The 13692-nt window shown below is 39.7% G+C and overlaps 2 protein-coding genes across 3 annotated transcripts; one reads left to right on the top strand and one right to left on the bottom strand.

Moving 5' to 3' along the window:
• Positions 1–4740: 4740 nt before the first annotated feature.
• LOC137024611 (uncharacterized) lies at positions 4741–6557 on the top strand. Its single transcript, XM_067392357.1, has 3 exons — positions 4741–4983; positions 5140–5311; positions 5364–6557. Exons 1-3 carry the CDS (start codon positions 4741–4743, stop codon positions 6545–6547), a joined length of 1599 nt encoding a protein of 532 aa, XP_067248458.1. The 3' UTR covers positions 6548–6557.
• Positions 6558–6619: 62 nt separating this feature from the next.
• Positions 6620–13574, bottom strand: LOC137024521 (sialic acid-binding Ig-like lectin 7). 2 transcript variants are annotated; one of them, XM_067392167.1, is made up of 8 exons: positions 12924–13574; positions 12164–12259; positions 11678–12049; positions 10928–11245; positions 9402–9695; positions 9085–9181; positions 7715–7733; positions 6620–7618 (listed from the first exon to the last, which is right to left on the bottom strand). In XM_067392167.1, exons 2-8 carry the CDS (start codon positions 12213–12215, stop codon positions 7529–7531), a joined length of 1242 nt encoding a protein of 413 aa, XP_067248268.1. In that variant the 5' UTR covers positions 12216–12259; positions 12924–13574; the 3' UTR covers positions 6620–7528. The 2 variants fall into 2 exon arrangements, with proteins under 2 accessions (XP_067248268.1, XP_067248267.1); XM_067392166.1 differs by having other exon boundaries at positions 12164–12241.
• Positions 13575–13692: the final 118 nt, after the last annotated feature.

Genomic DNA, 13692 nt, shown 5'->3' with positions numbered 1-13692 from the left:
AGTGACACCTTGTGGTAAAAAATTGTTATTACACTGTGCAATACACCGCAACAGGAAGCACGTAAAACAGTAGAAGAAGAGACTCGTTTTCTGTGATCTGTGTTCTGGATGCACGTCATTGTTTGCTGTCTATTTCTTGGAGTAGATACGACCGTAAGTTATAAATTTCATATTGAAAATAACTGCAATAATGTTGTTTTAGTTTAATTAAAAGCTGGTCGTTTAGAGATGTTTAGAGATCGATGTTTGATTCTGAAAAATAGCGCGATCTGACGGCTAATATGCTAATGACGTTGCATAGTCATATTTTTCTTCAAGCACATGCTGTTAACATAAATCAGTTGTTTATTTAGTTGTTTGATTCTGTAAATGGATGTTTGTGAATGTGAAAAATATCCATGCTATTTTGTAAATCATTTTGTAATTTGTATATTTTGTTTCTTTCAGTTTTACAGTAAAGTAAAGTGTGCATCACATAAGCACAATGAAGAACGTGTGATGGAGCTTTATTTCTGTTAGCTATCTGTCAACGCTTGGTTTAGAACACCATCGCCAGGGCAGAATAGTAAAAGGTCGACTGCACGGCGGGTGAAGACAAACAATCTGGATTCCGTCCAGCTTACATTTAATACTACAATATCAAGATGAATGAGTCACAGCCTCACAAGAAAGAAGAGGAAGTTGACCAACCTCTAGAAACAACATCACGGTCAAGCAGATCACATCGTTCAAGTAGATCTTCGGCTAGTGCAGCTGCAACCACAGCAAGAGCTAAAGCAGCGGCATGCAAAGTAAAGGCCTCTTATGCAGAAAAGGAAGCCATTATGATGAGAGAAAGAGCTCAAATCGAAGAGCATCAACAGAAAGCACTAGCTGAGACGGCTCGCCGAAAAGCAGAGGTTGAGGCTGATTTATACGTGTTACAACTGCAGAAAGAAGCCGTAGCAGCATCTACAGAAGCAGAAGTTTATGAAGCTGCAGTTTATAGAGAAGACGGAGCAAGTGTCGACCTAGAAAAAGAATCATGCATCTCAAGTAGAGCCGAACGCACCAAAGAGTATGTGCAGAAACATTCTCAGCAACAATATGCTCCTAATTCGACTCCCAATTCACAACATGCAAGTGAGGGTTCAAGTTATGTGACACGGAGTTATGTTGCAGGCTCACTAAGTTCTCTTCCTCCAATGGTGAAGGAGGAATCAAATGCTGAGACAATTCCTGTGAGGCAGGAACAGACGATTCAACACAACTTCCAGAGTTCTCATTCAAATGTAAAAGTTGAGGAGCTGAGGAAGTAGCTGAGGAAGTAAGGCATCAAAACTATCCAGTACGAATGCAGTGTGACTCTGGTCTGCCCTCTCAAGTTCCTGCTGAGCGCTTTACTCGAGCACCACTACCACCTCATGCAAATGACTTCTCTACATATTTGTTGAAAAAAGAAATGGTGAGTTCTGGCTTGTTCCAATTTGATGACTGTCCAGAAAATTACTGGGCGTGGAAAACGTCTTTTCGAGCTGTAACCAGTGAACTCAATATAGCTAGCAGAGAGGAGATCGATCTTCTTGTCAGATGGCTTGGTCCTGATTCGTCCAGTCATGCCAAACGAATCAAGTCAGTTCATGTCAGTGATCCTGCCTTAGGAGTTCGTATGATATGGCGTCGCCTGGAGGACTGCTACGGATGTCCAGAGGTCATCGAGCAGGCAATGTTAAAGAGACTTGACGCGTTTCCTCGCATCACAAATAAAGACACTCACCGTCTGAGAGATCTTGGGGACTTACTGCTCGAGCTGCAGTCAGCAAAAGAGAGTGGTCGTTTACCTGGACTTGTATACCTTGACACAGCACGTGGAGTCAACCCCATCGTAGAAAAACTCCCGTTCAGTCTTCAAGACAAGTGGATCACGCAAGGTTCCAGGTATAAAGAAGATCATAACGTATACTTTCCTCCTTTCAGCTTCTTTGTTGAATTTGTTTGTAGACAAGCAAGAACTAGAAATGACCCCAGTTTTGCTCTTGCTTCAACTGGCTGCTCAAACAATGCAAAATCCGACGGAGCTGCCAGGTCGAGTAACAGAACTTCCGTTTTCGTCAAGAAAACTGAAGTAATGGCTGCACAACCAAACCAAGACAGAAACTCGGACAAGAATGTAGACCCAGACAAGCTTTGCACCCTACACAATAAACCTCATCCACTTCACAAGTGTCGCACATTCAGGAGCAAACACCTGGATGAACGAAAAGCACATCTGAAGGAAAAGTCCATCTGTTTTAGATGTTGTGCTTCCACTAAGCATGTCGCAAGAGACTGCAGGGCATCTGTTAAGTGCAGAGAATGCAATAGTGACAGACACATTGCAGCCATGCATCCGGGTCCTGCTCCATGGTCCACTGAAGTGTCTGTATCAACAGAAGATCAAATCATGAAAAGAACAGATGAGGACACCGCTGAGGTCAACAACAAGTGCACTGAGATTTGCGGAGATGCTAGTAAGCCCAAGTCGTGTTCGAAGATTTGTCTTGTAAATGTTTATCCCTCTAATCAACATGAAAGAGCCAAACGCATTTATGCTGTACTGGACGAACAGAGTAATAGATCATTGGTGAAGTCAGAGTTCTTTGATCTGTTCAACATCGTTAGCAGTTCTTCCCCCTATACATTGAAGACGTGTTTAGGTGTAGTGACTACGGCGGGGAGGAAAGTAAATGGATTCTCTGTCAAATCGCTAGATGGGAAAACAGTAGTTGCGCTTCCACCCTTGATAGAGTGTAACACTTTACCAGATGACAGATCCGAGATTCCGACGCCTGAGGTAGCTATGTGTTTCCCCCACCTCACTGCTGTGTCAGATAAAATCCCGCCTTTAGATCCTAGCGCTCCTATCCTTCTCCTCTTGGGTCGAGATGTTCTTAGTGTGCACAAAGTGCGCGAACAACGCAATGGACCCCTCAACACACCGTATGCACAGCGCTTAGACCTGGGCTGGGTGATAGTGGGAGAAGTTTGCCTGAATGGGACTCATCATCAGTCCAGCGTGAACGCTTATAAGACCAACATACTTCCAAATGGGCGAACTTCATTCTTCTCTCCATGCACAAAAGGCTTCAATGTCATAGAACGGGGTGAGTCACCTCTTTTGGCATATTTACCCGACCCCCCATGTTCTCTCAAGTGTTCAAAAACCAGTGAGAGCTATACAAAGGGCTTAAAAGAGAATGTGTTCTTCAGATCTTTAGAGGATGATAAAGCTGCTTTATCTGTTGAGGATAAAGTCTTTCTCGACATTATGGACAAAGAGGTGTACCTTGATGAGGATAACCACTGGGTGGCACCACTTCCATTCCGCTCTCCAAGAATGCAACTCCCGAACAATAGAGAGCAAGCTATTCAAAGGCTGAACTCATTACAGCGCACTCTTTCAAAGAAACCGAATATGAAAACACATTTTTTTGGTTTTATGCAGAAGGTGATTGAAAATGAGCAAGCAGAACCTGCTCCACCCTTACAAACAGGGGAAGAATGTTGGTATTTGCCAATTTTCGGAGTTTACCACCCACACAAACCTGACAAAATTAGGGTGGTCTTTGATTCAAGTGCCCAGTATGGAGGGGTCTCCCTTAATGATGTTTTGATGAGCGGACCTGATCTTAACAATACCCTTTTGGGTGTGCTGTTGCGCTTCCGTAGGGAGAAAGTAGCTGTGATGGTGGACATAGAACAAATGTTCTATTGTTTCAAAGTAAAAGAGCAGCATCGCAACTATCTTCGCTTCCTTTGGCACAAAGACAACTGTGCAGAAAAGGAGATCATTGATTACAGAATGACCGTACATGTCTTTGGCAATAGTCCTTCGCCAGCGGTCGCTATATATGCCTTAAGACGATCAGCAGAACTTGGCGAAGCAGAGTGCGGAACGGATGCATCACATCTGTCCCTACTGAAAGAGAAGCCATTGATCTCCTAAAGCGCACCCAGACAATGCTATCGAAGTCAAGCTTGAATCTGCATAAAGTGACCTCTAACAGTGCTTCGGTGATGGAAGCTTTTCCATCTAGTGAGAGAGCCAAAGATCTCAAAGACTTGGATTTTGATAAAGACCCAATACCTCTCCAACGCAGCCTTGGTATAAGTTGGAACCTCAAGACAGACTGCTTTACATTTAAAGCTTCTCAAGATCTCAAACCTTTCACTCGAAGAGGGATCCTTTCCACCGTCAATAGTTTATATGATCCTCTCGGGTTAGTCTGTCCAATCACTATGCAAGGCAAAGCTCTAGTGAGAGAACTTTCAACTATACAACAAGACTGGGACACCGTTCTTCCGTCAGACAAAATAGATTCGTGGAAGGTATGGACTTCATCTCTAGCTGAGCTTGATCGATTGCAAATACCACGATCTTATGTCCCAACCTCACTGTGCGGAGCTCAGCTTAGAGAGTTATGTATCTTCTCGGATGCTTCTTCTCGGATGCTTCTACATTAGCCATTGCTGCAGTAGCGTACCTACGAGTAACAGATTCAAACGGACAGCTTCATGTGGGGTTTGTAATGGGAAAATCCAAGTTGGCTCCTTTTCCAGCACATACTGTTCCGCGCCTGGAGTTATGCGCAGCGGTGCTTGCTGTCGAGTTGATGGAACTTATAAAAGGAAGAAATTGACACAGAGCTCCACAACATTCACTTTTATACTGACAGTCGCATAGTGCTTGGGTACATTCACAATGTAACACGCAGATTCTACATGTACGTGGCTAATAGAGTTGCACGCATAAGAAAAACCACAGAACCTAGTCAGTGGCATTACGTCTGTTCTGAACAGAACCCGGCAGATCATGCCACCAGGTTTGTGGCAGCAGCCCACTTACCCCTTACCAACTGGTTCTCAGGTCCAGAGTTCCTTAGGGAATGTAACCTTATAGAGTGTAGTTTGGAGGAGTCGTATGGACTTGTCAAAGCAGAAGAGGATGTGGAAATTCGTCCTCAAGTGAACACACTGGCAACTAATGTTAAAGAGCAGTTATTAGGCTCAAGCAGATTCGAACGTTTCTCAAGCTGGAGATCCTTGGTGAGGGCTGTCGCTACTCTGACGCACATCGCAAAATCATTCTCACAATCTTTTCCTAACACACTCTGTCGAAAGTGGCATCTGTGTACTAAAACCTCAGGTGTGGAGATATCACAAGCCAAGTCGACTATAGTCAAAACTGCGCAACGAGAAGTGTACCAAGAGGAATTTGAGAGTTTGACTAAGTTTGGTAAAGTCTCGCAGCGTAGCACACTCCTGAGACTTGACCCCTTTGTGGACGAGGAAGGTCTGTTAAGAGTTGGGGGGGCGCATTCACTGCTCTGACATCTCTGATCTAGAGAAGCATCCCTTGATAATACCTCCCAACCAACACGTGACTGGTCTTTTAATTCAGCACTATCACGATCAAGTGGCTCATCAAGGCCGTCATTTTACCGAAGGTGCTATACGTAGTGCTGGATTGTGGATCGTCAGTGGGAAAAGACCCGTTTCAAATATCATCCATAAATGTGTGCTATGCAAGAGACTGAGAGGTAAAGTGGAGAGTCAGAAGATGTCGGCTTTGCCCTCAGATAGAGTTTGTGTAAATCCACCTTTCACACACACAGGTCTTGATGTTTTTGGACCATTCACTGTGGTGACACGTAAGACAAGAGGGCATAACACTGAGAACAAGCGATGGGCTGTCATATTCAGTTGCTTGAATACCAGAGCAGTTCATTTAGAGGTTGTGGAGTCCCTATCAGCATCTAGCTTTATTTGTGCTTTGCGTCGCTTCTTGGCTGTTAGAGGACCAGTGAAGCACTTTCGTTCTGACAGAGGGACGAATTTCATTGGAGCAGTCAAAGAACTCCAAATCGACAGTAGCGACTCAGAATTGAAAGGCTTCTTGCAGAATCAGGGCTGCACTTGGACATTTAATGCTCCTCACTCCTCCCATATGGGAGGAGTGTGGGAAAGAATGATCGGGATTGCCAGACGTATTCTGGAGGCTCTCTTGATGAAAACTTCCACAAGACTCACGCATGAGGTCTTAACAACTTTAATGGCAGAAGTCATGGCCATTATGAATTCCGGACCCTTAATCCCAATCTCATCAGATGCAGGCATGCCTCAAGTGCTTTCACCAGCAATGCTCTTAACTCAGAACGCGAGTGTTGCTCCAGCTCCTCCAGGAAATTTTGAGTTAGGTCACCTGCACAAAAATCAGTGGCGTCAAGTCCAGATGTTGGCAGATTCATTCTGGAAGCGATGGAAGCAGGAGTACTTGTCTACCTTACAACCCAGAAGAAAATGGACAGAGGAGAGAGATAGTATTCAGGAAGGAGACGTTGTTCTGTTGAAAGATGGGGAAGCTAAGCGCAGTGAGTGGCCAATTGGTCTCATAGCAAAGACTATAACCTCATCTGATGGGAAAATTCGTAAGGTTATGGTGAAGACTGCTAAGCAGGGGGTTGTTAGAGAATACTTCAGACCTATTTGTGATGTTGTCTTACTTTTATCAGGTAATCGGAATGCATAGTGGTATAACACAAGTTATATACCAGGCGGGGAGTGTTCTGTGCAGTATTAGTTTATCTTTGGGGGCTGCATTTTGATTTGTATAAGTAGTTTGTGAGTGACACCTTGTGGTAAAAAAATGTTATTACACTGTGCAATACACCGCAACAGGAAGCACGTAAAACAGTAGAAGAAGAGACTCGTTTTCTGTGATCTGTGTTCTGGATGCACGTCATTGTTTGCTGTCTAATCCTTGGAGTAGATACGACCGTAAGTTATAAATTTCATATTGAAAATAACTGCAATAATGTTGTTTTAGTTTAATTAAAAGCTGGTCGTTATTAAGATGTTTAGAGATCGATGTTTGATTCTGAAAAATGGCGCGATCTGACGGCTAATATGCTAATGACGTTGCATAGTCATATTTTTCTTCAAGCACATGCTGTTAACATAAATCAGTTGTTTATTTAGTTGTTTGATTCTGTAAATGGATGTTTGTGAATGTGAAAAATATCCATGCTATTTTGTAAATCATTTTGTAATTTGTATATTTTGTTTCTTTCAGTTTTACAGTAAAGTGTGCATCACATAAGCACAATGAAGAACGTGTGATGGAGCTTTATTTCTGTTAGCTATCTGTCAACGCTTGGTTTAGAACACCATCGCCAGGGCAGAATACCAAACATAAATGTTAGTACATAGTAATTAAAGAACTCTAATAAAAAGAGGGACAGTTTTTCTTTACAAAAAGAGTACATACTTTTACAAAATGGGAAAATTGATACAGAATCTATAAAATCAAGCCATCTAAAGCTTTTTTTTCTGACAAGCAAATTGCAAATGTGCATGAATGGGAAAATAAATATTTATTTCAAACAACTAAAGAGATTTCCATAAAATATTACATAAAATGCATATTTGTTGCCAGTGAGGCTTGGTCTTCATGCTTTTGTAATGAATCCGACATGGGATCCATGTGAAGTTAGTTGGGTTTTTATGTTTTTTAATGTAGTTTAATGTTCAAAGTTTCATATTCAGAGGGTGGAGCAGAGAGCTGAAGAGAAGCATATGTGTCTGCTGCCTCATTCTGAGCCTGAAAACAAAAACACTCTCAAACACCATCATCATCTTCATCATCAACCTATATCATACCTAACTACATCCAGACCTTATAACAAAGAAGACTCACCTTCAGCTTGGTGGACAATCTGGAAACAAAGGATATTAGGTTACTAATGATTAGTCCATTATAATATCTTTCTATAGAAATGCATTCTTACTGTTTGATGCACTTTTTCTTTTTTTGTTTTTTTCATGAGACACCAGTGACAGATCTGACTCTCTTCCTGTAACTCTGTGAGTCATGATGGTCACATGGTGTAATTTTATGGGTGGCCAGTTTCAAATCTTGATGTAATATATATTTTTATAACAAACCAAGCAAAATTGCAACTAAACTGGACTATCAGTGATTGCTCTGCATTTTCAAGTATGGAAAGCAGCAGAAACCTCTTTTTTGACCACTAACTATTCCTATTCCGAACTATTTTAACTATTATCATTTATAATAAAACTTTATCCAAGTTTTCACTGTAACTGCTCCTTATCCCTGCATTTGAAAGAACATTTTGGGAATCAGAGGCTGTTCTCTATAGTCCTTCAGAGAAACATGCTGCACATGACAAACATTCCTTAGCACATTTTCTGCCATTTAGATAAATATATACACGTGTCATTAAAAGATTATTCAGTTGTGTTGTCAAGTCAAAGGTGTAGTAAGTGATTTCTGAGAAACACTGTTGAAAGTGGATCGGAGCGAGCAGCACAACATACTCAGCAGTCGGGGGATGATGGAGGAGCAGAGAGAGAGAGAGCAACAGGGGGATTCGAAGAAAGACTGTAGAGAGAGAAAGAGAAAAGTTCAGAGGAATACCATTGAAAAAAGAATGGTATTATCAGGCAAGAGCTTTAGGACCCACTTAGAAAAGCTTCCCAGCGTTGTAGAGATTAAGCGTGGAAGTCGTGAGAAAATTGACACCAAGGTTGAGTTGTTTCTGCTTTATAAGTGACTAACATTGGTTTTGCTATGTTTCACAAAACCAATTTAAGCTGTTGTTGTAATATCAGCTATAGGAACAGGAAAGTTTTGAGTGTAATTGTTTGTCTGAAGCTGACGCGCTGCTGACGACTAACAATTATTTTGTTCTTCTTTGTCGTTCGCTCATCATCTTCGCCTTTGTTTTTTGTGAAGCATTATTTCACACTGCACTGACAGACAGTAACAGACACTTTGTTGGGTTTTGTCAGATCAGTGTGTTACCCTGTCTGTTTGTGTCTGTTTAAGCTTGTTTTCGCCCATTGGACCTTCTGAAATGCCGCTTGTTGGATCATAGAATGTATGAGATTTCAGATATCAAAAGTGTTTCTCAGAAATTGCTTATTTCACTTTTAATACTTATAAATCAAGTCTTTTGGCAGTTGCATTCATAATTCATTTGGTTCAAAATTCTGATTGGGTAAGTGTCTTGGTTTGAATGGGCATGACGTCTCTGGACTTACTGTCTAATTTTGTAGATTCCAAGTCCAACAGTCAGAGCGTACAAAACCAGAATCAGCATTAATATGATCAGGAGGGAAACTGTAACCTGTTGATATTCTAAAAATACACAATATGCCCATAAAACAGAAATATAAATAGAGAAAACAGAGAGTCCTAATACTGTCATAGTTGTTAAAAAGTTAAAAATGAAAATTCTGCAAATGCATAAAATGACTGAAAATAATAAAGGATGAATCTGTACTTGAACAGTTACCACAGTAATGACTGTTAGAAATCTTTTTTGTTTAATTTAATTTTGGTTCAGAAGAGACGTTACCTGTACACTGCAATGGAGAGAGATTCAGTTGAAGCAGTTTTCTTTCAGTGCCACGAGTGTTGTTGCCGACACACTGCAGAGATGTGTGTGTGAGTGACTGATGTAGAGTGATGGAGCTCCTCAAGACTGTGCTGCTCAATCGCTCTTCACTGATGAACGTGTCTGAAGAGTTAGTGACAGGACGTCCAGACAGATGCCACTCCAGTTCAGGAGAGGGATTCCCATCAACCTCACAGAAACACTCAATTACATTCCCATTGACACAGCTGGAGGAAATGGAGATTTGAGGAGCATCTAATAGAGAGAAAAATCGAGAAATGTCTGTGCGGAACAACTGGAACCTTTTCTGAGTAACTTTTCTATTGTAGTTCACATTGCTTATGTCGTGGAAATTCTCAATACAAATCTGACTTCACCACTGACAATTCAAACAACTTCCAGTTGTCAATATAATATATATAATACTCAGTACCAATACAGTACTACAGTACCTTCGAGGTAATTCCCATCCCGAATATAATACGATACAATACCATAGTACCTTCGAGGTAATTCCCGTCTCGAATATAATACAACATAATACTACAGTATCTCGAGGTAATTCCCTTCTCAAATACTTCTAATACATTTCCAATACTTTGAGGTAATTCCCTTCCCAAAGTAAGGTGACGGCGTCCCGTCAAGAAGCTACTATCACTACCTCAATCACACATGAGCACACAGGTCTTTAGCATCTATACACTCTCACCGTCCTTCTCAGGTGTACGCTGGTCCGACACAGGATCATTAATACCAACTCAGAGTATTACAGCCTCACCCCGAGGGCGACTCTATTGTCTTCCAACACTATCACTGTCTCTGCTGTGGTCTTTTGAGCATAGAATCTTTAGTACTTCTATTCCTCAGCTGCGCAGCATATACCTGACATGACTTCCAAGTTGCTCTTTGTAGAAATGAAGTTTTATTTACGGCCGGGAGATCACTGGTCACAACAACCAAATGAGTCTCAATGAATAGAAAGATACATGCACATTTAAGTCTTACAGTTGAGTAAAAATCAATGTCTTCATCACTGTGATTTGTTCTGGTGATTGTTTTGTAATGATCTAAGCTTATCATGTGACTGGTCTTTGACCTGAGCATTCTTAGTCTGCATTTTCTGTACATTTCATGTTGACATAAAATATTTCCATCACACTTACAATCACTGAAGATGGCTTACATGTTAATGACTAATTTTAGTTCACATTCAGAATCTAGCTGAGATTTGTTTTCTGTATTAGTTCCTGGCTCTACATTAGATTTAACTAATGAAGGTTTTATTCATTCATTTTAGATTATGCTTCAACTAAAGTGCTAATAAGTGTCAGTAAAGCAAAGCACCAAGTACAATAGACATTAAAATATTCCAAACTCATCTGTAACTCCCAAAGAGGGAAGCACAGAAACTGATGTGTTTTTAGCCACACAATATAATTTACAATAATATGATTAACAAGTCAAAACAGATATAAAGCATTACTTACACTGAACATGCAATGTGATGCTGTCCTGTGCTGTTTTGTTCTTGTCCAGTATCTGGTAGGTTATAGTGCAGGTGAAAGTGACTCTGTGGTGACGGTGAGCAGCAGTGAAGTTCAGATCAGAGATGAGCTCCTGTCGTCTGCTGCTCTCACTGAGGGGGATTCTGGGAGTGGAGCTCCATGTGAGAGTTGGTGGAGGAGAGGAGCAGAGAGTCTCAGCAGAGCAGCGCAGACTCACAGAGCTCCCCTCCAACACCTCCTCCTGATCCTGAACCTCCTTCTGCTCCTCATACAGCTTCACTGTGGGTTTGGGGGGAGACTCTGAAATACACACAAATACAAGATTAAAAGGATTGTTCACACAAAAAAATTAAAATTCTGTCATCATTTACTCACCCTCAAGTTTTTCCAAACCTGTATTAATTACTTTCTTCTGCTGAACATAAAGAACATATTTTGAAGAATGTCAGTAACCTGAGCAGTTGATGGACCCCGTTGATTTCCATAGTTTTTCCATCAACTCTTTGGTTACCCATATTCTTCAAAATATATTCTTTTGTGTTCAGCAGAAGAAAGAAAATCATACAGGTTTGGAACAACGTGGGGGAGAGTAAATTATGACAGAATTTCATTTTTGGGTGAACTATGTGAAGTATGTGAAGTATGCCTTGTGCCCAATGAAGACATGATAAATAAATGTAACATTTTCATTTAACACATTCATTTAAAAAATAAAGTTCTCAAATCACTCACCAATGACATTTATAGTGGAGATGTTTTCTCTTTCAGAGTAGGTGTATTTCAGACCACCACTCTCAATCCTGAAGTAATATTTACCATTATGATTTGAACTAACATCATAAAATATAGTGGTGCAGTTCTTCTCATGTAGATTTCCAGTTATTTCCCCTTTAAAGTGATCAGGTTTGGAATCTCTGGAGTTAAACACTTGATGGTTATTCACATTATATCCATCTTTGAGCCACAATCCTGTAGCATCACTCTCAGTGAGGTTTTTGTCATATTTGTCCTCAATCTCAAATGTGCAATTTATGATCACACATGATCCACTGAGAGCTTCAATCTTCTCTGTCAGACTAATGCTGAAATCTCTACAGCAAACACCTTCAACACACACAACACAAATATTAATTAAATAAAGAATTAATTTAAAATCAAGAAATTGCTCTAAAAATATGTAAACTAGTTTTTACATTTAATTCATAAAAATATCCAAACCTTTCAACAGAAAAATAAGTAGAATTATTTTCTCTGCTGTCCGGATATCCATCCTTTTATTCAGTGATGAACATCCACCTGTTGGAGAAAAGCAGGCTTGGAAAAAAAAAAAGAATAAAGAAAAAAAAGAAAATATTATCTACGCACACTTTTTCCCTACAAATTTATTGTATATTTAGGAAGGTCCCTTATTTCTGAGAGATGTTTCTTTGAGTTTGTGGTTTATGAAAGCTCTGACACACAGTGAAACACCTTTACTGTCAAGGAAAATGATGCAGGAGTTTATGTAAAAATGTATGTGCCAAAGACGGGACGAAAGAAAGGAAAGAGGAACGTGTCATACTTTACATCGCCATCACTGGTTAATGAAAACGTTGCTTGTCTTTTTAGTTATTTTTTCTTCCTCTCAAAAATGTAAATATTTTCTAAATATCTATAATATCTAAAACTTTCTTTATTACAGGTTTATCTCTGTGTTTATTGTCTTGTTTAGACCTTTGAATTTTGGCTCATTATCTCAAAAAAATATTTTAAAAATAATTATGTTCACTTTACTGTTTCAATAATTTTACCACTTAAAAAAAAAAAAATCGAAATATTCTCAGTATTAAACTTTTGGATGTTGGATATGACAGCATCTCTGTTGATGTTCTATGAGTCTATTAATTTTAATGTAAGGGCTGTGAAACAGCAACAAGACCATAAAAAAAATATGAAAGAGGGAATTTGTAAAAAAAAAAATAATAATAATAAATCTGACCTTCGTAGCAGAAAGTGTTGGAATCTCCTGTTTAGATCCAAAGTTTACAGTAGCACCTGCTTCAGATTAAAGACAGTGAACCTGTGCCGTGGGAACAGAATTTGAAGCATAAACTACTGATCTGATCTACTGATTATAACTTCCCTCTCTCTTCACACATTCACTCCAGTACTTCCTGTAACATCATGAACATATTCTGTGCACAAGCAGAGCCTTGAATTTATCTTGTATCATTTTCTGTGCAGTGTGTAGCTGTAAAATTACACAACCTACTTAAATTGTTCCTTTGTTCTTCACATAATGCTATCGTATGGCTTCAGAAATCTTTACATGTAGTGTACATGTTTTATAGATGTAGGAGCAGGAAACAGGAGGGAAACAAAGTCAGGTGATAATGTGGTAAATAAAAAAAAATAATAATAATCAATGTTTGAAAAATTCAAAATCATTTAAAATTCGGATAGAATGTTACATGAGAAGCTTGTTTTAGAGCAGTAGCATTGTGTGGATCATGTGCCCGTAATGCTGCCCTCTGCTGGTCAAAAAAAAAATGAAACAACAGTTTAGTTTTGTTCATAAGTAGGCCTACTATCAAAAGTTATGTAACTTTTTCTTCTTTAATGTAATATTCAATCAGAGAAAGATAAATAAAACAGAATCAGAAGAAACCATCAAAATTTAAAAAAAAAAAAAAAAAAAAAAACCTCTATCAACATGTACTTCATCTGGAACAAAATTAAAATAAAACAAAAACCACCAAATTAAGGTC

This window comes from Chanodichthys erythropterus, chromosome 8, assembly GCF_024489055.1.
Source record: "Chanodichthys erythropterus isolate Z2021 chromosome 8, ASM2448905v1, whole genome shotgun sequence".
NCBI classification, from domain to species: Eukaryota; Metazoa; Chordata; class Actinopteri; order Cypriniformes; family Xenocyprididae; genus Chanodichthys; species Chanodichthys erythropterus.
The sequence above is the reverse complement of the archived record's forward strand: the minus strand, read 5'-3'. Positions and strand labels throughout refer to the sequence as shown.

Excerpts from the sequence above, each read along its gene's own strand:
- LOC137024611 (XM_067392357.1), top strand. The coding sequence starts at position 4,741 with ATGTACGTGGCTAATAGAGTTGCACGCATAAGAAAAACCACAGAACCT. Across the intron at positions 4,984-5,139 it reads ATGTGGAAATTCGTCCTCAA|TGGCATCTGTGTACTAAAAC; the intron begins GTGAACACACTG and ends CTCTGTCGAAAG. Across the intron at positions 5,312-5,363 it reads CCCCTTTGTGGACGAGGAAG|AGAAGCATCCCTTGATAATA; the intron begins GTCTGTTAAGAG and ends TCTCTGATCTAG.
- LOC137024521 (XM_067392167.1), bottom strand. The coding sequence starts at position 12,215 with ATGGATATCCGGACAGCAGAGAAAATAATTCTACTTATTTTTCTGTTG. Across the intron at positions 12,050-12,163 it reads ACTTATTTTTCTGTTGAAAG|GTGTTTGCTGTAGAGATTTC; the intron begins GTTTGGATATTT and ends TGTGTGTTGAAG. Across the intron at positions 9,696-10,927 it reads CATCACATTGCATGTTCAGT|ATGCTCCTCAAATCTCCATT; the intron begins GTAAGTAATGCT and ends TCTCTCTATTAG.